This window comes from Schistocerca americana, unplaced genomic scaffold, assembly GCF_021461395.2.
Source record: "Schistocerca americana isolate TAMUIC-IGC-003095 unplaced genomic scaffold, iqSchAmer2.1 HiC_scaffold_62, whole genome shotgun sequence".
Taxonomy (NCBI): Eukaryota; Metazoa; Arthropoda; class Insecta; order Orthoptera; family Acrididae; genus Schistocerca; species Schistocerca americana.
This window is the reverse complement of record NW_025726368.1, coordinates 660,699-686,216: the sequence shown is the minus strand read 5'-3', so window position 1 is coordinate 686,216 and position 25,518 is coordinate 660,699. Positions and strand designations below refer to the sequence as shown.

At 40.2% G+C, this 25,518-nt stretch overlaps 1 protein-coding gene and 1 non-coding gene across 2 annotated transcripts; both read right to left on the bottom strand.

The window, feature by feature from the left end:
• Nucleotides 1–1,348: 1,348 nt before the first annotated feature.
• Nucleotides 1,349–17,298, bottom strand: LOC124587767. The gene is made up of 3 exons (XM_047131449.1): nucleotides 17,277–17,298; nucleotides 2,751–2,907; nucleotides 1,349–2,677 (listed from the first exon to the last, which is right to left on the bottom strand). The coding sequence occupies exons 2-3, from the start codon at nucleotides 2,817–2,819 to the stop codon at nucleotides 1,529–1,531; spliced, it is 1,218 nt and encodes a 405-aa protein (XP_046987405.1). The 5' UTR covers nucleotides 2,820–2,907; nucleotides 17,277–17,298; the 3' UTR covers nucleotides 1,349–1,528.
• Nucleotides 4,013–4,086, bottom strand: Trnat-ugu. Its single transcript has one exon. It is a non-coding gene; the product is annotated as a tRNA-Thr (tRNA).
• Nucleotides 17,299–25,518: the final 8,220 nt, after the last annotated feature.

Here is a 25,518-nt window from a genome sequence, read left to right as displayed (position 1 = left end):
AGGCTTAGCAGGTTTTCACAAGCTAAATTAATTGTTAGTAATCGCAGTTTCGAACATTTTTATACGAGTGCTGAACTACACGGTTTGGTTTGTAAATGTTCTTATGGGAAGGTCTTTATTTTGATGTAATTAGTCTCTCTGCAATTCCTCTGGCCTAATGGCTCCAACCAACGTGGATTAATTTTCTATGCTGAAGAATGACTTACCTGTTTCATGAGTAACAACGATTAGCAGTAATTAGTCGAACACGGAATGTACTTTATGGTACAGACAAACGTACGTACGTACGTACGTACGTACGTGTGTGTGTGTGTGTGTGTGTGTGTGTGTGTGTTTTGCACATATTCCTGTTAATAAATTTAGAAGAGAACAAGATGGTATGAAGAAGATTAGTGTGAAAACAGAATTCTTCTGACTGGATTGAAAGTTAAATCCACGGACTAATTTAAGCCCATGTACACTTAACAGTTTGAAACAAACCTAAGATGGGTTGAAGATCTTTTAAAATATAGAGACTAATTCGCTGCAAGGTAAGGTGTTATGAATTTTAATTATACGTTTGGAACAGAATACCGAAGGAGCTACGACTCCCATAGCATCATCCATCTCAATGGGGAACTATTAAGTGTAACAGATTTCTACAGTGTAAAGTGATATGTTATGACACACACACACACACACACACACACACACACACACACACACACACACACACTCTCTCTCTCTCTCTCTCTCTCTGCACCTATAAATGAGAGGTCAAATTAGGGGTTCAATGAGAAATCGTTCAAATATCACTTGCAGAAAACATTCTTGGCAGATTAAAACTGTATGCTGTACTGGAACTTGAGGCCAAAACCTTGCCATCACGAGCAATACTCTTACTTATTCAGTTTTGTAGTCACGACTCTTTCTCCTCTTGTACTACCATCCAAATATCGCAGATATTCTTCTGCATACCTCACAGGACTAGCAACTACTAGAAGAAGTGAGACTTTTGAGAAACAGATTAGCCAAAGCCAAGGTGTAGTTTCCAGAGTTAAGTGTTCACTCAGCAGTTCAGAGGTTCTTTTTGTAAATGGTTTCCCTCGACATCTTTTTTCTTAGGTGTGCTAGGCCAGTAAAGTATGCAGGGAAGTCCTTTCTAACTTTGGATGGTAGGAGAAGTGGTAGTGGCAGAAGTGAAGTTGTGTGGGATATTCTGGAACGTGACTGGAGAACTGACAAAAAGTGAGGTTCGAGTTTGTATCCTGACATGGCACACAGTTTTAATCTGCCAGTAAGATAGAAAAAGGTGCACACACACTACTACACAGGGAAACATTTATTGAGCAAATGAACATATGTGGCAAATAAATATACATCAATCTATACAGGTGTTGACACCTCTGCTTAGAAAAGCTCGTGTAACAGAAGTTTATACAAAGCAATCCGAGCAATAGATTTTTACTTGGGGCATACTCAATCGGATGACTTCACTGGTAAAGTTGCACACTAAGTGGTGACATACAAGGAGAAAGGTTCAAATTATTCAGGTGTTCAAGTTCCCAACGGGCATCCACCTCCAACCCGTAAACTCAGAAAAGCAACAAAGCGCGACGTTGCGACCACTGGCTGAGGGACCTCCCGGCGGCGTCCTGTACGTAGGCCAGCGACAGAGTGTCCAGTCGCGGCAGTGACAACACCGTTCCGGAGAGTACGTCCACATCGTCCCCGCACCTTCTCGGACCAACGTCTCGAGCCGCGTCAGATTGCACGGGCTCGACAGTTCCGACGTGTCGGGCCAGGTAGAGTTCTTGAGGCAGAGGCGGCGCAGTCTGCGACAGTAGCGGAGGAAGCCCAGTTGGACCAGCTCCGTGTTGCAGAGGTTCAGTTCCTCGAGCAGCCGCAGGAACGGGAGCACCTCGGAGAGTTCGTCACCGGTCAGAGCGTTGTTGACGAGGCAGAGCGAGCGGAGTCCGGTGGGCAGGTGCTTCAGACCAGTCAGCACCACGTCCTCGGCCTCGACGCGGAGCTCCCGCAGCTGGCTGCAGAACCGCAAGAAGGACAGGTCCGAGAGCATTCCGCAACGGTCCAACTGCAGCTTCTCGAGAGACCTCACACCTGCCGCGGCCACCTCCATATCCGCTCCCCCCACACGGCAGTCGCACAGCCGCAACATCTGCAGTTTCCCTAGGTGGCGGAGCTCCGCGTACGCAGCCGACGGCAAGTCGTCGCAACTTTCCAGTTCCAGTTCCTCCAGTTTATCCGAGCAGTGCCGTAGGAATGTCAGGTCGTTCAGACTGCGGCAGTGGATTCTCAGAACCTCCAGCCGGCCGAGCCCTTCCAGAGAGTCCAAGTAGTTCGCCGACAGGGACTCTACGTCGAGGCTCAGCTCTGTGAGAAATGGGCACAGCTCCAGGGCAGAGATGATGGCACATTCCGCCCTAGTGCCCGGCTTGAAGAGTGTCAGTGTCGGGTTCCCTCTGACGATCTTCAGCGTCCGGAGCGCCGTAAAACAGATAGGCGAACGAGAAGAGAAGACGATATCTGCTATGCTGAGATCAGTTGTCACGTGCGTAGACCCTAGTCTCTGACAGTCCTGCACAGCTCGTATGTCAGACATGTTTGTCACTGACAGAAACAACTGCGGGTAGTAAATTTTCACCTCAAACATTTTGGCCACCTTGATTTCGATTTCCTGCAACAGCGGTACGATGGACAATACGGCGCACGTCTCGGCAGATTCTCTCGGACTTCTATTGCTGACGTACCTTTTCCCTTTCCACAGGTGGGTGAATCCTGTCACAATTTTGTACCACTGCTTGCACACAGTAGCACATCGGACCAACTCTGGGATGGGCAGATAGGCAAAGACGCAAAACAGTACGTCGTCTGGCGGGTTGCAGGCGAGTGTTGGCGATTCCATTTCTGTGGACAGAAAGTTAACAGTTATTTGTTAAGTATCGCTAAAGATTTCGTGCGTGTCACTTTTATTTAAGGTATGTAAGAGAATGTCAGGCAGGGCAATTTCATGTCAAATTATACAAGCCACAATAACTCAATCGTGAATTTCTGTGGAAAAAATGTACGTCAGACCTCTGTATCACCTGTGTTAATAAATAAACTATTTTCATTTTAAACTCATAAAAACTGCAACATATTCTTTGCTTAATGTCTTAGTAGTTACTGCAATCAAAGTGGGCAATATTTTTTTCTGTGTAAAGTGTCAGAAATTTTTCAACATTCTGCATATTTCACATCATTGAATTTCTAATGTAGAACATGCATATTGACAGTACTGTTTCCATCTTTCTTCCACTTATAACAAACGAATGAGAACTTGCACATGAATTGTTCTGCACAGAGTTTTGTTTTTTTGTTTGAACTTTTTGTCAGATACGATGTCAGAGAGGGAATACAGGAATGAAAGAATGATGTGTGCGGAAGATGAAGAAAGACAAGAAGATAGTGTTTGAGAGAGTGAAAACGCTTCCCAATTGTTGGAAATCTGTCAGCGGTGTTGCAGAAATACCTCGGTCCTGAACTAACTGTGTTACCATCACATCCGTTGTGCAGGAATGGTTATACTCACTACAAAAGAAATTTCACTGAACTTCTTGTTGTAGGCTACCTGAATAATCATCATCCCTGGAATGTGATCTGAGGAAGACAATGCAGATGTTTATATTCCTGAGTGTGAAGTAGTTGATGTGTTGAATGTTAGCATATCTTATTTAGCCTCTAATAGGTCCCCTTTTAAATGGCGAGGTAAGATAAGAAGCACAAGAACACAACAGTATGTAGAAAGAAAAGTGGAAGAAGTTGCACAAAGTTTTACAGAACCAACATCTACAATATTTACTGAAGTTTATAATGAGGAGGCACTTGATGCAGAACCTAAATATAGTGACAAATGCACTCAGTGCAATATGTGGTTTCAAAACCTAAATGCTACTATTTTATTACAATGAAATGAACACCCTCAGCTGCTTACAGGCGTTGACATATGTCAACTGGCACAGATGAAACTGTGTGCCCCGACCGGGACTCGAACCCAGGATCTCCTGCTTACATGGCAGACGCTCTATCCATCTGAGCCACCGAGGACACAGAGGATAGCGCGACTGCAGGGTTTTATCTCTGGCACTCCTCCCACGAAACCCACATTCTCAACGTATTGTCCCACACTATATTCGTAGTGCCCCCGCCCATTATATTCATTACTTGCGGCACGTTGCCAATTCCCGTAAGAGTTCGGGCACTGTCTGTGCATTCAATGTTAACAAATTTCTCTTCTTCAGAGATGCATTCCTTGCCACTGCCAGTCTACATTTTATATCCTCTCTACTTCGACCATCATCAGTTTTTTCTCCCCAAATAACAAAACACCTTTACTACTTTAAGTGTCTCATTTCCTAATCTAATTCCCTCAGCATCACCTGACTTAATTCGACTACATTCCATTATCCTCATTTTGCTTTTGTTGATGTTCATCTTATATCCTCCTTTCAAGACACTGTCCATTCCGTTCAACTGTTCTTCCAAGTCCTTTGCTGTTTCTGACAGAATTATACTGTCATTGGCGAACCTCAAAGTTTGTATTTCTTCTCCATGGATTTTAATACCTACTCCAAATTTTTCTTTTGTTTCCTTCACTGCTTGCTCAATGTACAGATTGAATAACATCGGGGAGAGGCTACAACCCTGTCTCACTCCCTTCCCAACCACTGCTTCCCTTTCGTGCCCCTCTACTCTTGTAACTGCCATCTGGTTTCTGTACAAATTGTAAATAGCCTTTCGCGCCCTGTATTTTCCCCCTGCCACCATCAGAATTTCAAAGAGAGTATTCCAGTCAACATTGTCAAAAGCTTTCTCTAAGTCTACAAATGCTAGAAACGTAGGTTTGCCTTTCCTTAATCTAGCTTCTAAGATGAGTCATAGAGTCAGTTTTGCCTCACGTGTTCCAACATTTCTACGGAATCCAATCAGATCTTCCGAGAACGGCTTAACTACTAGTTTTTGCATTCTTCTGTAAAGAACTCACGTTAGTATTTTGCAGCTGTGGCTTATTAAACTGATAGTTTGGTAATTTTCACATCTGTCAACACCTGCTTTCTTTGGGATTGGAATTATTATATTCTTCTTGAAGTCTGAGGGTATTTCACCTGTCTCATACATTGCTCACCAGATGGTAGAGTTTTGTCAGGACTGGCTCTCCCAAGGCCGTCAGTAGTTCCAATGGAATGATGTCTACTCCGGGGGCCTTGTTTCGACTCAAGTCTTTCAGTGCTCTGTCAAACTCTTCACGCAGTATCATATCTCCTATTTCATCTTCATCTACATCCTCTTCCATTTCCATAATATTGTCCTCAAGTACATCGCCCCTGTATAGACCCTCTATATACTCCTTCCACCTTTCTGCTTGCCCTTCTTTGCTTAGAACTGGGTTTCCATCTGAGCTCTTGATATTCATACAAGTGGTTCTCTTTTCTCCAAAGGTCTCTTTAATTTTCCTGTAGGTAGTATCTATCTTACCCCTAGTGAGAGAAGCCTCTACATCCTTACATTTGTCCTCTAGCCATCACTGCTTAGCCATTTTGCACTTCCTGTTGATCTCATTTTTGAGGCATTTGTATTCCTTTTTGCCTGCTTCATTTAATGCATTTTTTTATTTTCTCCTTTCATCAATTAAATTCAATATTTCTTCTGTTACCCAAGGATTTGTACAAGCCCTCGATTTTTTACCTACTTGATCCTCTGCTGCCTTCACTATTCCATCCCTCAAAACTACCCATTCTTCTTCTACTGTATTTCTTTCCCACATTCCTGTCAATTGTTCCCTTATGCTCTCCATGAAACTGTGGTTTAGTCAGTTTATCCAGGTCACATCTCCTTAAATTGACACCGTTTTGCAGTTTCTTCAGTTTTAATCTACAGTTCATAAACAATAGATTGTGGTCAGAGTCCATATCTGCCCCTGGAAATGTCTTACAAGTTAAAACCTGTTTCCTAAATCTCTCTCTTACCATTATATAGTCTATCTGATACCTTCTAGTATCCCCAGGATTCTTCCATGTATACAACCTTCTTTTATGATTCTTGAACCAAGTGTTAGCTATGATTGAGTTATACTCTGTGCAAAATTCTACCAGCCAGCTTCCTTTCATTTCTAACCTCCAGTCCATATTCACCTACTATGTTACCTTCTCTCCCTTTTGCTACACTCGAATTCCAGTAATCCATGACTATTAAATTTTCGTCTCCCTTCACTACCTGAATAATTTCTTTTATCTCATCACACATTTCATCAATTTCTTCATCATCTGCAGAGCTAGTTGGCATATAAACTTGTACTACTGTAGTAGGTGTCGGCTTCGTGTCTATCTCAGCCACAATAATGCGTTCACTATGCCGTGCTGTGCAGGTACTGCGAACAGCTGAGAGCAAGGGAAAACTACAGCCGTAATTTTTCCTGAGGGCATGCAGCTTTACTGTATGATTAAATGATGATGGCGTCCTCTTGGGTCAAATATTCCGGAGGTAAAATAGCCCCCATTTGGATCTCCGGCAGGGACTACTCAGGAGGATGTCGTTATCAGGAGAAAGAAAACTGGCGTTCTACGGATCGGAGCGTGGAATGTCAGATCCGTTAATGGAGCAGGTAGGTTAGAAAATTTAAAAAGGGAAGTGGATAGGTTAAATTTAGATATAGTGGGAATTAGTGAAGTTCGGTGACAGGTGGAACAAGACTTCTGGTCAGGTGAATACAGGGTTGTAAATATAAAATCAAATAGGGGTAATGCAGGAGTAGGTTTAATAATGAATAAAAAAATAGGAGTGCGGGTAAGCTACTACACACAGCATAGTGAACGTATTATAGTGGCCAAGATAGACACAAAGCCCATGCCTACTACAGTAGTATAAGTTTATACGCCAACTAGCTCTGCAGATGCCAAAGAAATTGAAGAAATATATGATGAGATAAAAGAAATTATTCAGGTAGTGAAGGAAGACGAAATTTTAATAGTCATGGGTGTCTGGAATTTGACAGTAGGAAAAGGGAGAGAAGGAAACATAGTAGGTGAATATGGATTGGGGCAAAGAAATGAAAGAGGAAGCCGTCTGGTAGAATTTTGCACAGAGCATAACTTAATCATAGCTAACACTTGGTTCAAGAATCATAAAAGAAGGTTGTATACATGGAAGAATCCTGGAGATCCTAAAAGGTATCATATAGATTATGTAATGGTAAGACAGAGATTTAGGAACCAGGTTTTAAATTGTAAGACATTTCCAGGGGCAGATGTGGACTCTGACCACAATCTATTGGTTATGAACTGTAGATTAAAACTGAAGAAATTGCAAAAAGGTGGGAATTTAAGGAGATGGGACCTGGATAAACTGACTAAACCAGAGGTTGTACAGAGTTTCAGGGACAGCATAAGGGAACAATTGACAGGAATGGGGGAAAGAAATTCAGCAGAAGACGAATGGGTAGCTCTGAGGGATGAAGTAGTGAAGGCAGCAGAGGATCAAGTACGTAAAAAGACGACGGCTAGTAGAAATCCTTGGGTAACAGAAGAAATATTGAATTTAATTGATGAAAGGAGAAAATATAAAAATGCAGTAAATGAAGCAGGCAAAAACGAATACAAACGTCTCAATAATGAGATCGACAGGAAGTGCGAAATGGCTAAGCAAATGTAAGGATGTAGAGGCTTACCTCACTAGGGGTAATATAGATACTGCCTACAGGAAAGTTAAAGAGACCTTTGGAGAAAAGAGAACCACTTGTATGAATACCAGCTCTAAGCAAAGAGGGGAAAGCAGAAAGGTGGAAGGAGTATATAGAGGGTCTACACAAGGACGATGTACTTGAGGACAATATTATGGAAATGGAACAGGATGTAGATGAAGATGAAATGAGAGATACGATACTGCGTGAAGAGTTTGACAGAGCCCTGAAAGACCTGAGTCGAAACAAGGCCCCGGTAGTAGACAACATTCCATTAGAACTACTGACGGCCATGAGAGAGTGTAATGGTACTTTGACTTCCGCAAAGTTATAATTTACGATCGCGCACGCAGAAGAGCGCTGCGCCAGCGACCAATTTTATAAATAATTTTTTTTTTTTTTACTTTTGCGTAGTTTTTTTGTTTTTAAGAACTAATGGAGGTCTCTCTCTATTGTCTTGATACGAAAGACGTGTATTTTTCCGTGATGTGTTGAATGTGCTTTTGGTGAAAATTAAAATTACATAGCAAAGCGATGTTGTTTCAATAGCTAATGAGGAGAAGATAATAAAAGGTAACACTACAATTGGCGTCCTGGTGACAGGACTTGCAATCTTCGGATTTGATACAAGTGCAGTTTGGATTGATACAAGTGCAGTTATTATAAATTTTGGACATTTTATCTAATTTTAACCACTTAACAGCATCAGAAAATGAATTTGGACTAAGTCTCATTCATTTCAATTGTAATGTTACGTGCATGAAATTTACAACAATATTGTTTTCCCTGTTATTAATGTGTGTTAATTTTCATTTTCATGCTGAGAAAATTAATTTGGTAAAAAAAAAAAAAAAAAAAAAAGGGAAAGGATAACGTTCCATAAAATAATTTGCACGGACGCGAAAGAAAAATTTTGGATTGAAAACTGTATAGTTGACGCTACATTTGCAACATAAGACTGAAAAAAATTGGTGAGTACAGAAATTTACATTTTTTTCCAGTTTCAAACAGCCATCTGTACTTCCTTTATTCCGATCCATTTATTTCGAAATTATTTTTTCAAATTGTAGTTAAAATTGATTTACTACTATTATTGGAAATGGTAAGTGTAGAGCATATTCACAGTCATTTATTTGTGAGAGGGAAATTTCAGTACCAGTTTAATAATTCAATTTCTAATTAGAAATCATATAGAAATATCCATTTCCATAAGAGAAATTTCAGATTTCAACATATATTTAAATTTTTTTTTTTTTTTTACCATTGGAAAATTTTATTTGCAATTAATTATGAAAATCGCAAGATGGACGCTAGACGCGTAGAAATTGTTTCCGCGGACGAGCTTAGTGAAAGTGACACATTGCAAAACATGTCCGACAGTCAAATGAATATTGAACTTAATAGGGAGGATGTTCAAGACATAATTTTACCGGATCGATTAAGACAACAACCCCTATATTTAAACAGATATACAGGCGAATGGAGAGTGAGTACTACGCGACAAAACGTGACATTGACAACGTCAACTTCAGAACCAGACATCAATCAGACACGAAAAAATGACGAAACTAAGACACAGGACTCTGACATGCTCAGCCAGATTCTGAAGTTACTTGGTGACCAAAACAGAAAATTTGACAAAAGATTTGACGCTTTAGACGAGAAAAATGAAAATTTAAAACGTGACATTGGGAAATTTGACACTAAATTCGATGAACTGACACGGGACATAAAACAAAATTTTGAAAAACAATCAAGACAAATTGCCGACTTGACAGAAACCACCAGTAGTCTTGGAAGGAAATTTACTGACTTATCAGACAAGGTTACGAGACAAGAAAAGGTATTTGTGGAATTCAGTGAAGAGACAAAAACTGACTTACAACAATGTAATGAGAAATTGTTAACAGTAGTTTTTGAACAACAGAAAACCAGTACCCAAGTTAACGAATTACGACAGTCACACAATTCCGTAAAAACAAACCAAGAACGCTTAGACCTGACGATTACAGACCTTTCAGACAGATTAAATGATGTAACATTGGAGCAGAAATCCTTACAGGAAAAGTTAGAAAAGCTTGAAGACAGAGCAGATGTAGCATCTTTAAAGAATGACACAACTCTAGCAGAAAAACTTGTACATGAATGCAAATTATGTGATGATTATTTAGATGAGAAGTTTGAGACAATGACACAGATCATTTTTGATAAGACAAAGGAACAAGTAAAGGGAGAAACAGATAATATTCAGAAAGAGGTACGTAAACTTAAAGAGAATGTAATACCAAGTTCGTCAGTGATACCAAAACCCATAACAGACAACCAAAACATAAATGAGAATCATAATAATGCTAGACCCAGTACACAGTCGAAAATAGAATTACCAATGAGTGACACAAATCCCAATGAACCATTTTCAATGCTACCACAAGATCAAAATTACTATCAGACATCACCACATACTATGCACAGTTTGACACAAAATACAGGACCCATAATACCATCAGGAGTAGCTGATGAAACATTAGTACGACATGGATACTTTCAGACATTTTCATGTGATGAGAAAGACAAAGTGCATCCAATTGTTTTCATCCGCTCTTTTGATGGTATTTTCCCGAGACATTGGTTAGGAGCCGATAAAATTCGATATGTTACAAATTTGTTACGTGGAAGAGCAGCTAAGTGGGGAGCAGCAATTAAAAGACGATGTTTAACATTTGAACAGTTTGAACAAGCATTTCTTGAGGAATTCTGGTCGATCACAGAACAGCAAAGTTTAAAACGAGAAGTATACAATCCAGAAATTTACAACCAGAAGAAAGAGACTTTACGACAATACTTTGAACGCTACCTAGACAAAACATTATATTGGACAAAACCAGCAGATTTACCAGATGTAATTAGAACACTTAAAAGCCACTTACCATTTCCTTACCATGATAAATTAATAGGAGTGTCCGAGGACAACATAAAGAATTTTTTCAGTTATGTTGATGAGATAGATGTTGTTTACAGAGATGAGATCAGGAATTTCAATCAATTGTATCCAATCCATCCAAGCAATTCGCACACGCACAACAGAAATGACAGAGGCTATTGGAATCCGCCTCCGACACCACAACAAAACACTCAAAGAAACAATTCACACTACAGTGGGACAAATCCATTCAATATTAGGAGAAACAACTCACAACATTGGCAAGGAAACAGTAATTATTACTATAATGGTTATCCGAACAGTAATTACAATCAGAACAATAACAGTTATATTCAAAATAACAACAACAGAAGAAGGAACCGAAATTATAGAGATCAAAGAGGAGAGTATAACACGTACCATCCAGGATATTTTCAGAGAAACAACATCCAACAACATCCAAACATGTATTGCAGGAATAACAGTAATGACAATACCAGTTACAGTCATGGGCGAAATAATGTATGGGGAAATCACAATGGACAACCGCCACGACACACGCAATACAGCAACCCTCAATTTGTACCTAACGGAACACCCGATGCGACGCGGGGTAATGTCAACAACCAAACAGCTGATACTTGGGTGACGCGCGACAGAAATGCAAATATTATTGAGTTGGGCAATGAACCCAACCCACAGCAACAACCAAATTTGCCAGAAAACGAACGACGACCGAGCTAAGCGCTCGAGTTACGGTCAATAGGGAGCAGAGCGCAACGGAACCGACGATTTGTTTTCTCCGATATGATGACAGTAAGAAAATAGAAAAGGAATTATATCAGGATGTAGATTTTAATAGTACCAGTAAAACAAAGAAGATTATTCAGGCTATAACACGAGTTATCATTGGTAGTTATGAAGTGGAAGTAATGTTAGATACAGGAGCAGCAGCAAGTGTCATTTCAATGTCCTTATATAATGAACTCAAACAAATAATGAACATACAAACATTGCCAGTCCAGAATTGTCACATTATAAGTGCCACCGGTAACAAATCAAAGAATGTGAAATTTCAAGTGCTAATTAACTTCACATTTTCAAATATACCACTCAATTACAGTTTTCTGGTAGTAGACAAATTAGTTATGCATTGCATATTAGGAATTGACTTTTTGAATGAATATCAAGCAATCATAGATTTAGGAAAAGGGAAATGTCATTTAACCGTAAACCAACAACAACTGACAATAGAGTTAACACAGGGTAAAAACTTAAACAGTAAACAAGGTAAATTTGAACAGTTACATTTTGTGTCTCCACCAGCAATAAACATATGTGATTTAACTTTTAATGAAGCTGTATCTCAGGGAATTAAACCTAATGATTTATATGAGAAATGCACAGAATCTGAATATCTGACGAAGGAACAACAACTTGAATTACTTGAAGTTTTGCAGCAATTTGCTGAGGAATTTGTGGAAAAACCTGGAATTATTAGAGGCTATACTTATGAGATGGATGTTAAACCACACAAAACATACTGTAGAACATATTATAATATTCCTTGGTCAAAGAAACCCGCAGTTTTGAAAGAGATTGAAAAAATGCAAGCTTGGTGTATCATTGAAAGGCCACATTCACCATATTGCAGTCTGATACTAGCAGTTAATAAAGAGGATGGTAGTGTAAGGTTAGTGCTGGACGCACGAGAAATTAACAAAGTTATAATTCCAATCAAGACACGACCTATTAATTTGGAAGAACAACTTCTAAAATTTCATAATGTACAGTATTTAACCAATATCGACCTCCGCTCATCATTTTGCCAGGTGAACCTCCATAAAAACAGTCGTAAATACACTGCATTTCTATGTGAGGGACGTAGTTATCAATTTTGTGTTCTGCCCTTTGGTCTACGAGTGAGTGCTGGAGTATTTATTGAAGCCTTAGATGCTGTTCTTGGACCACAATTGTTCTCGCAAATCACAGTTTATGTTGACGACATTGTCATTGCAACCACTACTTGGGAAGAACATGTAAATCTTTTGAAGCAACTTCTGACTAAATTTTCTGACGCAGGTGTCACTATCAATTTATCAAAGACGACATTAGGGAGGAGAGAAATCAAATTCCTTGGTCACATCATATCAACTGAAGGCATTTATCCAGACTCAAGAAAAATTGATGCAATAAAGAATTTTCCATCCCCACAGAATCGTAAACAACTCAAAGCCTTTCTTGGTCTATCTTCATTCTTCAGGAAATTTGTACCCTACCACCTTCTTAACAGTCCACATCTTCTATCTTTACTCAAAAGAAATAATATTTGGAAATGGACAGAGTTCTGTCAGACAGATTTTGAAGCGATTAAGAATGCTTTAGTTAATGCACCGTTGTTATGTCATCCTGACATGACGTCAGACTTTTGCCTAGTAACAGATGCAAGTTCCTATGGGCTCGGAGCATTTTTATTCCAAATTCATGTAGAAAATGAACAAATAGTCATCAAACCTATAAATTTTGCTAGCCGCACGCTCACTGAATGCGAAAAGTCATATTCAGTGACCGAGCGCGAAACACTTGCCATAGTATGAGCATTTCGCAAGTTTCGCTACTTTCTATGGGGAAAACGTACTAAGCTTTATACTGATCATCAAGCTCTTTCTTTCCTGCTATCATGCAAGTTATTACATTCACGTCTTGCACACTGGTGTGCATCACTACAAGAATATCAATATAATGGAAGGAAACATTCCACGTGGGAAAAATTATATATAAAAACAAAGATGAGGTGACTTACCGAACAAAAACGCTGGCAGGTCGATAGACACACAAACAAACACAAACATACACACAAAATTCAAGCTTTCGCAACAAATTGTTGCCTCATCAGGAAAGAGGGAAGGAGAGGGGAAGACGAAAGGAAGTGGGTTTTAAAGGAGAGGGTAAGGAGTCATTCCAATCCCGGGAGCGGAAAGACTTACCTTAGGGGGAAAAAAGGACAGGTATACACTCGCACACACGCACATATCCATCCACACATACAGACACAAGCAGATATTGATATTATATACATAAAAGGAGAATCCAACATTATAGCCGATGCTCTATCTCGTTTGCCACAAGGCCTACAAGAATTTTCAGATGTGACAGAACAAACATCAGATTTCAAAATTTTACTCATGTATGACGGTACATTTGCACCTTACTACAAAAACATGTGCAGGAAGTTAGCCATATTGCAGGACAATGATCCCAGGTGGATCCAGATAAAGAATAAATTACGTGCAGGAACAGACCCACATCTTGAAAAATATTACACGTTACACAAAGAAGTATTATTTCACCCACGAAACCCTGAATCACAGCATTGGTGTATTTGCTTACCTGAAGCTCATGTTGATGATTTTATTTTATTTACACACAGAACTTGGGGACACTATGGTGTAACCAAATGTACAGATAAGATTATACAATATTGCTATTTTCCAAATTTAAGGCGAAGAGTATTGAGTAATATTAGGAAATGCATCATATGTCAAAAAGCCAAATATTCTAATCGCACAAGCATGAATGAATTGTACCCAATCACACCTAAGAGGCCATTACAGCTAATTTCTTTAGATATTGCAGGACCCTATCCACAAGCACGTGGAGGAATGAAATACATCCTTGCTGTGTTAGATGTTTTCACAAAGTATTTAAAATTATATGCTTTACGTTCAGTTTCTACCACTGCTATTACCAGACGTCTATTAACAGATTATTTTGTAAGAATAGGAAAACCTGAAGTTATGATCACGGATAATGCAGCATATTTTACCAGTTTAAAATGGAAGACATTTATTGAAGAACAGAATGTTAAACATATTTTAATTTCAAGATTTCACGCAGCAGGAAACCCAGTAGAAAGAACATTTCGAGAATTTGGACAGTTTATGAGAACACACACACCAGTGAAGCACACAAAATGGGTAGAATATCTAGCACCATTTGAACAAATAGTGAACAATTTAACTCACAGTTCTACTGGATACACACCAACTGAATTAATTATGGATAAAACAGAAAGAAATGAATGGACAGACCCTCTACCTAAATTTACAGCAACAACAAATCATGTTAGTTTAGAAGAAAAGGTAAGACAAGCTTACACAACATTATGTGACAAAGAAAGCAGAAATATGACAGAGGTGTCAGGAAAGCCCAAACATTTCAAGTTGATGAGTTAGTTTTACTAAGAACACATCCTAAACCCAAAAAAACTGAAACATTTAAACAGGAAATGGCAGATCTTATACTCTGGACCATACCGAATTGCAAATATTCCACACCCTGGCTGTTATTCATTAGAATATCCATTAACACATAAACCCAGAGGTCTACATCCACACAGACATTTGAAAAAATACATACAGTAAAATGTTAGCTACTGAGGAGAAGATAACTAATATGATACACAGTTATGATGAGCCTACATTTAAGTTATACAGATACTTACAATCTAATGAATGCAGGTAAGTCTAGAAAGCAATGTGAACCATCCAATAGCTAATAAGATATTTGGTTATAAGAGGAGTTGCTACTGAGGCATATACACATTAGAGGAGGCATATACACATTAGAGGAGGCAGAGAATTAAACAGACTTATTTTCTTTAGGAGGCATGTGATAATAGTAATGTTGATATGAGTGATGTGAGTGACTGAATGAGATGAGTGAATGTAATTTTAGTTTAATAAGAGGACAAATAGTAATATGGAGAGAGGTAAATGGTATATAAGATGAGAAAATGGTATTATTATTATTATTATTATTGTTGTTGAAGTAAAAAGTAAGTGGTGATGAATAAGAGGAAAATATATATATAATGCTGAGGAATAAGTAGCCTATATGTTATTTTGTGAAGAATGAATAATGGATAGGTGAGAATGTTATGAGTAACTGTGAATATGTTGAGAGGAGAGAAACTAGATTTGAATGCTATATCACATGTACTCATGGAATACAGAATGAAAGTAGTGGAAAGAATATTATTTATTGAAAGATTGGTATGCCTGAGATAATAACTTATGTGGTGTCTTATATATTCTTATAACTAAAGGTGAAAGAATAGATTTATGTGGAAAGAATTATTTACAGCAGCCACTGTTGGAAATATACCAGAGGATTTAAATCTATAACACTTTAACACTAATCTAATGGGAACTTGTAATGAAATTTTTGGAGTTATGTAGGCTTGGACACTTCAGATTGGAAGAATTATTTAAGAGAACATATTTAGCAGTCATCTAATGACATAATTAAAGCTCATCTACTGTACTGAACTAATGCACCATTAAATAGAAAGGAGAATAAGGAGAAAACAAAACGTCAGTCCTCTGTTGCGGTTCATACTCTCATCCCTTCCTTAGAAAAATTTATACATGTTGATGAAATATTTGACATTATATAATTCATGATTATCTGACAGTATGGAGAGACATACACACATATTTATTTATGAATAGAATTTTACAGGTACCACAAGGTAAATACAGAATGGATATACAGCATGGAACGCAGCAGCAATTATCTAAGAAGATTTATTTATTTATTAAGTAAAACATTTATTTATATTGCTTGATACTCATGAAAGGAAGGAGATGAACTATACAAACTTTATAGGAACATGATTGACTTGAACTATATATATATATATATATATATATATATATATATATATATATATATATATATATATATATATATATATATATACACACACACACACACACACACACACACACACACACACACACACACACACACACACACACACACACACACACACACACACTTACCACACTGATATACATACCTGTAGGATCCTAAGATATTTAGAGGGGCACCACTCTTAGAAACGGTAATAGAGGGGTACCACTCTTAGAAACAGCAATAGTGGGGACACCACACTTAGAAACGGTATTAGGTATAGGAACTTTTACGTTATATTAAGTTAACATGAATTTTATTTATCATATTTTATTTTGTGTAGTCCACTGTAGGGTATGACTTTACTAGTATTTATAAAGTAGTTAGCAACGATCCCATGAACCTATCCTCCTACAGAGGGCTGTCTTGAAGCTTGAAATATGTGTAAATTTTATTCCAGGGTGCGAGATGAATTTTAAGTTGAATATTCTAGCGAGTTGTCACAATTATCTTCAAATGTTGCAAGTGTAACGGGGAAATAAAAAACTAACAAATAAAATGTATATTTCAATCTGAATGTAATGTAATTCACATGGCAGCACAATGATATTGAATGTAACGTAAAAAATTTACTATATTTTTCATTTAATTCTGTATATGTAGTATATGACAACAATGTAACTATCTCATGTAATGATTAATTGTAAATATTTGTATATGTACTTACTATATCAAGAAATGTATTTTAAGGAGATGTTAACGAGCTGCAAAGGACTTGTGCATGTAGCACATGATTCATATAAATGGAACTGAAAATGCAAAGAAGAAACCAACGTGATGGAACACTGGTCAAGCAATATTTACGTAGTGTCAATATGCTTTGAAGTGTATGGTGTTGTGGAAGCCGGCAGGTCTTCAGGTTGGTGTAAAAGACAAGCTCATCACCTGTCGTAGGCAGTGAGGTGTTTCCTGTACCCTCATTGACCATTTATACCCCGGTAGACGCCACCAAAATTTGACTGCTGGAGATCACAATTTCGTGTTGACACATTGAACAAACTTTGGATTTTCTTCAAGTCACACGCACGAGATCCAGGCAGTACACACACACTCAGAATCCGATACTACGTTTAAAGACATTGGAGCAATATAATAGAAACATTTACTCTTCGAATTAATTCCATTGTAAACACGAATCATGTGAACTGAATTCAAACGCTGTGCTAAGCAACGATAATACGCTGCAATTCAAAGACATTCATGTTACGACTCCTAAAGAAGATACACACCAAAAAGACGGTATACAAAGACCGATATGCACAGTGCATTATGCTAAGAAATATTTTTTGTAATATGTAAATTTCTTATTTTCTCATATATGTATGTATCTATGTAAATTTTCTATACTGTATCTATGTAAATTTTCTATACTGCCACGCTTTTTTTTTTACTTTTGCGTAGTTTTTTTGTTTTTAAGAACTAATGGAGGTCTCTCTCTCTTGTCTTGATACGAAAGACATGTATTTTTCCGTGATGTGTTGAATGTGCTTTTGGTGAAAATTAAAATTACATAGCAAAGCGATGTTGTTTCAATAGCTAATGAGGAGAAGATAATAAAAGGTAACACTACAAGAGCCAGTCCTGACAAAACTCTACCATCTGGTGAGCAAGATGTACAAGACAGGCCAAATACCCTCAGACTTCAAGAGGAATATAATAATTCCAATCCCAAAGAAAGCAGGTGTTGACAGATGTGAAAATTACCGAACTATCAGTTTAATAAGCCACAGCTGCAAAATACTAACGCGAATTATTTACAGACGAATGGAAAAACTGGTAGAAGCCGACCTCGGGCAAGATCAGTTTGGATTCTGTAGAAATGTTGGAACATGTGAGGCAATACCGACCCTACGACTTATCTTAGAAGAAAGATTAAGGAAAGGCAAAACCTACGTTTCTAGCATTTGTAGACTTAGAGAAAGCTTTTGACAATGTTGACTGGAATACTCTCTTTCAAATTCTAAAGATGGCAGGGGTAAAATACAGGGAGCGATAGGTTATTTACAGTTTGTACAGAAACCAGATGGCAGTTATAAGAATCGAGGGGTATGAAAAGGAAGCAGTGGTTGGGAAGGGAGTGAGACAGGGTTGAAGCCTCTCCCCGATGTTATTCAATCTGTATATTGAGCAAGCAGTAAAGGAAACAAAAGAAAAATTTGGAGTAGGTATAAAAATCCACAGAGAAGAAATAAAAACTTTGATGTTCGCTGATGACATTGTAATTCTGTAAGAGACAGCAAAGGACTTAGAAGAGCAGTTGAATGGAATGGACAGTGTCTTGAAAGGGGGATATAAGATGAACATCAACAAAAGTAAAACAAGGATAATGGAATGTAGTCGAATTAAATCGGGTGATGCTGAGGGAATTAGATTAGGAAATAAGACACTTAAACTAGTAAAAGAGTTTTGCTATTTGGTGAGAAAAATAACTGATGATGGTCGAAGTAGAGAGGATATAAAATGTAGACTGGCAATGGCAAGGAAAGCGTTTCTGAAAAAGAGAAATTTGTTAACATCGAGTATAGATTTAAGTGTCAGGATGTCGTTTCTGAAAGTATTTGTATGGAGTGTAGCCATGTATGGAAGTGAAACACGGACAATAAATAGTTTGGACAAGAAGAGAATAGAAGCTTTCGAAATGTGGTGCTACAGAAGAATGTTGAAGATTAGGTGGGTAGATCACGTAACTAATGAGGAGGTATTGAATAGAATTGGGGAGAAGAGGAGCTTGTGGCACAACTTGACTAGAAGAAGGGATCGGTTGGTAAATCGTAGAGGGAGACCAAGAGGTGAATACACTAAGCAGATTCAGAAGGATGTAGGTTGCAGTAGGTACTGGGAGATGAAGCAGCTTGCACAGGATAGATTAGCATGGAGAGCTGCATCAAATCAGTCTCAGGACTGAAGACCACGACAACAACAACAACATCTTTTTTAAAAAATACTAATTCCCATCGAATGCTTACTCTGAAATTTTCTAGCTCATCTGGGATGTCAACAGTGGATCTTTCAGTTATAACATCATATGTATTAATATGTATGGAACGAAAGCTTCAAAAACAGTGAAATCGAGAATGCGATGGGTGCGCTTTTGTCACACAGCCTAAGTGCAGGGCACGTGACGTCCTTAGCCAATCAGAACACAGAACAGACTACATTACACGTTGTGTAATCAGCCAATCACATATTCAAGCTGCGAACACCCAAACGAGACCAAATTTTAAGCATGAAGCTTGAACAGACATTGGAAAGTAATGTAGAATGTACGCAGTAGCAAACCAAGTGATGCTGTAACAAATTTAGTTTTGAGGAAGTTGGATATATACGTTTCGCCGAAAGGCACGGAGTTTTTGTTGCCAGTCATGCTTGCAACATTCTTCAAAAGAATTATTGCATCACAGTTCCGCCGGACAGGTAAAGTTTACCTGCTTCAGCAAAAAAATAATTTACAGTAAAACTTAGTTAACACGAATCCGAAGGGACCGAAAAATCAGGAGTTCGTGTTAGAAAAATCGTGTTAAGTGAAAAACACAAATTTTAATACGTATACATGTACAGCAGTACACTAATGTGTAATACACTACTCTATGAATCACTTTATTGTAGACTTATAACACTATAAAGTGATTGTAAAATTACAAGTACTCACAAATTATGTACATTACTTTCTTGGAAAAAATTCGGTCATGGTTCGCTGACGTTCATGGGAACGATAATATTTTGTAATTTCACAACCAATTGCAACGATAGCGTCCGCAAACCCAGAAGTGACGTCGGATGTTAAAGCGAACCGTTATAAACAGTCCAAGGCTGTAAACGTCTCCTGACGGGTAGGTGGAATGGTATCTGTATTCTCTTCCTCTTCACTTTCTTCTGATGGCCCTTCTTGCACCTCGTTCACAGCTTTTGGCACGTCCGATTCCACAGAAGCACATACGGCAACATCGCCGTCTACACTAATGAATTCTTCGAAACTAATCCCAGGGTTCACAACGTCCTGCAGAACTGTCCGTTCATCAGGTGAAGTGGCATCTTCTAACTCGTGGACATCTTCAGAGTTACTACGTCTCCGAGCTCTGTTAAAGCATTTCCCTGTATGATGTGGCGATACTGAGTTCCAGGCTGCTGCGATGGGATTTTATTGCGTCAAGCAGATTCCAATTTGGGGTTGCACCATTGTTTTCAGCAGCACGAATTGCAGCTCTTACAAGTCGCTTGCGATAAGCTCTCTCTCGTAAAGAGAGTATGCCTTGGTCCAAAGGCTGAAGGCGGCTTGTGGCGTTGGGTGGGAAAGACTGAAACTTTATGTTGAATAGGTTTAGATCATGAACGTTATGGGCAGTACATCTGTCCAATGTACGAAGAACATGTCTATTTTGAGCAACCATTCGACTTTTGAAACGAAGAAGCCACTTGCGAAATGATGTGCCATCGATCCAAGCTATCTTGTGGTGAGAGTGGATGCAAGGTAAAGTGTCCATATTTATGTTTTTTAAAACAACGTGGTTTCTCGGATTTACCGATAACCGAAGGACGAAACTTCTCCCTGCCGTCAGCATTACAGCAAAGTGCCACAGTCACACGCTGTTTGCTTCGTACTCCACTGTCACACTTATCACATTTTATCCCCAGGCTGTGATTTGGAAAAAGATTGTAGAAAAATCCAGTTTCATCCATGTTAAACAAATCACACAAGGCATACTTTTCCCTCAATCGGTTGAGTTAATGCAACCAGCTGTTCGCACTTTCTTCATCAAATTTATCTGCTTCACCACAAATGTGTACAGATGAAATTGAATGTCTTTTTTGGAATCGATACAACCAACCAGCAGAACAACGAAAGTCTTCGGTGCCCGTATCTTTAGCAATATCATTTGCTTTTGACTGAATCACAGAGCCACTTAAAGGTATGTTAGATGCAGTGGCGTAGCGCGAGGGGGAGACTTTGAGACTTAGTTCAAATGGTTCAAATGGCTCTGAGCACTATGGGACTCAACATCTTAGGTCATAAGTCCCCTAGAACTTAGAACTACTTAAACGTAACTAACCTAAGGACATCACACACACACCCATGCCCGAGGCAGGATTCGAACCTGCGACCGCAGCAGTCCCGCGGTTCCGGACTGCAGCGCCAGAACCGCTACAACACCACGGCCGGCTTGAGACTTAGTGCTTAAAAAAGATGCAACAGTAATTCATAACAAAAATATAAACAACTTTCTACTAAGAGCACTAAATGTGCGAAGACATGTTTTGTAGCCCGCGCCGCCGCACCCTGAGTATTGGTGTATCTGCCTGCTTGAGACTCGAATGTAGACTTGGCCACTGTTTCTATACAGTGTATCGGTACGTGGAACTGTTTCAGTGTTTCGGAATGGTTGTGGTTCACTGTTTCGAAACAGTGGTGTTTCATTCTGCCCCTGTCTCGGACCAGATTCGATCTCGAGCCAGACACAGAAACTGTATCGTTGTTTCAAAATAAGGCTGTTTCAGTCCACCTGTGCCTGGAACGGACTAATTGTATCGAAACAGTGATGTTTCATTCCACTCTGTGTCGGACGAGATTCGGACTCGGCACAGGTACTGAAACACAACATACTACTTCATGAAACTCTTTCAAGAGTGTCGAAAACTTTTTGACAAGCAATAGCATGAAGCTTAAGATATCCGAAAATAAAGCTTCGTTTCTAGCTGACTGTCCTGTTTCGAAATGGCGTAACATCTGCTTTATAAACACTAAACAAACAATAAAACAACGCATACTATTCACATTCAAAATAATAAATATGTGAAAATCATTCAGTTAAATTACACTTTTTTTATAACATACGCTTCTCTGTTCATGTACAGTAATCATATTAAGAAACGCAAGTAAGCCTACAACATTTTGAATAAAAAAGGCGTAGAGAGACAGTTATTAGACATATACATAAATTTGATGTAGGTATAATTGCAAGCAATCTGTTTGACATATCACTGATAGTGTAATGGTGTACGGGAAGGGCTGGGAAGCATGGTGAATTTATAGTAATGGTTCGAAACACCTTGAAAGACAAAAAAATTTCTGTTATATTTTGTTATTTATTCGAATTATTTGGCGTTATTTGTGAGTCTATAGTCACTGTGCCTATTATCCACAATGATTCCCTTTGTGTAGATGGAAATTAGCAGGATGGGTATATTACCCATACTAACGGAATGTGTGTTTCTGCAGTTTGCTCCCACCAGCAGTTCCGTTCATGGTGGTTCTTCTGTCTTCAGCTATGGCTGTCCTCAGCCAATCGAAAAGTATGAAAGTCACGCGACACGAAAGCAGCGCATTTGCTGCAGGAAGCACGAAACTGCCAAGACGCCTAAATGATAGTTTCATACTTTCTGCGGCATGATTAGCGCTCTCGCACCTCATTTGTGTTTATATGGACATACTTATACAGTAGACATTCAAGGTGATAAAATGTGTAGGTTTATTAGAATACAAAACACAAACTGTTTCACTGTTTCGAAACAACGTATCGGAACATTACATTGTAGTGTTTCATTTGTTTCGAAACAATTACGTGTTTCAGTTTGCCCATCTCTACTCGAATGCTCTCAGTCCCTGCAACGATCTGTCTGCGCAAATGTCTGCGCACATCACATCTGCGCAGACAGATCGTTGCGTGTGGACAGAATTGAGCGAAACCTCTCAAATCTGTGGGTTCAAAGCACATCTGCGCAGACAAGTTGGAGCGTGTGGACAGGAGATCGCCGCAAATCTGGCGCGAAACAGCTGTTTGCTCAGTCTAGTGTTTGTATTTGTGCGCACAGGGCCTTAAAATGGCTGATACTCGTCAGTGTTCTCGAGAGTTTGTAAGTGAATTCATTGAAATATGTAGAAACCACCCATGTTTGTGAAAGATTAAAAGTAAAGAATATAGTGACCGAGACAAAAAGACACCAGCATACAATGCTCTAATTGAAAAATTGTGGGCAGTTGACGCCTCGTCAAACAGAGAAACAATAATAAAAAATATAAATTCGTTGCGAACTGGCGAAATTGTTTGCGGATGGATGTCGAAACTTATAATTATCTCTTAAAGCTTGAAACCCCTCATATTATGAGAAAAAATACTTGTCTGAGAAGGGTAATTTCTCCTCTTGAACGGCTGGCGGTAACATTAAGATTCCTAGCAACAGGAAGGATCTACAAGGATTTGGAATTTTCAACTGCAATATCGAAACAAGCGTTGAGTGAAATAATACCCAACACATGTGAAGCTATTTACGCTGTCCTGAAGGATGAGTTCATGAAGGCAAGTCAAGTAAATTAAGTCTGTCAGCGAACTGTTTACCGAAAAGAGTTATCCAAAGTTCAGAAATCTAGAAGATCTGGTATAGGAGTAGATCAAGTATACCAGCCAACGTTATGGTATTTTGATCTGATTGGCTTTCTTAGGGATCAAGAAACACCAAGACCAAGCAGGAGCACAATTAAAGATGAAATTGGAGTGTCAATGTGCGAGGAAATGGAACACGAGGTAATGTAAAACACAACAAGTTCGCCCTGCAACTCTCGAAGTAATTTACGTGAGAAAACTGCTTTCGCTTTAGCAGCCACTATCTACACCATTTTGACCGCTTTCTCTGTTTCCTGCGGTTGGTCTGAATGTTTTTTGCAACACAAGTTGCCAACACAGACCACAACAGAACTTCCTCTATTTCTATATTTCAAAATAACTGAATTAAATTTTTGACGTTTACGGGGAGCGTAGTCGCTAGCCATTGATAGTTCTTTTCTACACCGATAGATGGCGGGCGAGTAGTAGATTGGGGTTTGTGTCGTGTGAACACACTACATTTGCAGCGATCATTTGCATGTACTGACATCTGCGCCGATGTCTGCGCAGACAGATCGTTACGTGTGGACCGGGCTTTAGTGTCATTCTCGGCTCCCCCTCCCCTCCCCCCTTCCCCTTCCACGAAGGCCGGTGCGCTGCACTTGCTAGTAGAGATGGGCAAACTGAAACACATAACTGTTTCGAAACAAATGAAACAATACATACATTCGAGGGTTGGATTCCTTCTCTTCTTCATCGAAGAGTTTCACTGCCTGGGCTACTCTCAGGGTGCACCTTCGACGTGGAAGATTCCCGCCGTTTCCTTGCCGTGTCGTCTGCTTGCCGTCCATACTGCTCGCCGTCCGGCCCTCCTCGCCGCCGCCTGCCGGTGCTCGCCGCCGCCGCCGTTTGGTCGCCGCCTTCCGGTCCTCGCCGCCGCCGCCGCCGCCGCCGCCGCCGCCGCCGTCGCCGCCTGCCGGTGCTCGCCGCCGCCGCCGCCGCCGCCTGCCGGTCGCCGCCGTCGCCGTCTGCGCCGCCGTTTGGTCGTCGCCTTCCGGTCCTCGCCGCCGCCGCCGCCGCCGTCGCCGCCTGCCAGGGCTCGCCGCCGTCGCCTTCCGCCTACCGGTGCTCGCCGCCGCCGCCGCCGCCGCATGCCGGTCGCCGCCGTCGCCGTCTGGTCGCCGCCGCCGCCCTTCTCTCGCGCCGCCGCCAGGTCCCAACCCACCACCACCATCACTATCATTTTCACCTCTCCCTCCGCTGCTCCAACCACCATCACATGGAGCTCCTCCTCCACCCCACTTCCCGTCCTTCCTTCTCTCCCTGTCTACCCCACCCCTGCACCACTTTCGGCTGTAACCACCCCCAACTCCTCCTCCCCTATCACTGTCACCCCATCGACAGCTACTGACTTTCCGCCGCTCCCCGCACCGCCTCCGACAGGCTCCAAGCCAGCACGGATCTCTGCTCAACGTTCCACAGTCTCAGTGACAGCCACGCCCCCTCCATCTGCGTCATCCGCTGCTCAGGGTGGTCATGACCCCCGCCATATCCCCCTGCAACCCGTACCCCTGCCCCCTCTCCACCCAGTCGTGCCCACGAAACCTTCAAAGCGCCCGAATGTTGACCCTTCCCCCGCAGTCTCCTCCAAAAAAAACCCCAACCCCCGTGACCCACCCACCCCCATGGACGCGGCTCCGACCCCCGCCCCCGCCCCGCCTGCCACCCACACCTTTGTCCTCTCCAATCCTGACCCTCAATTCCTTGATGCCCGCTCCCTCACCCTCGCCATCTGGAAATACTACCCCAAT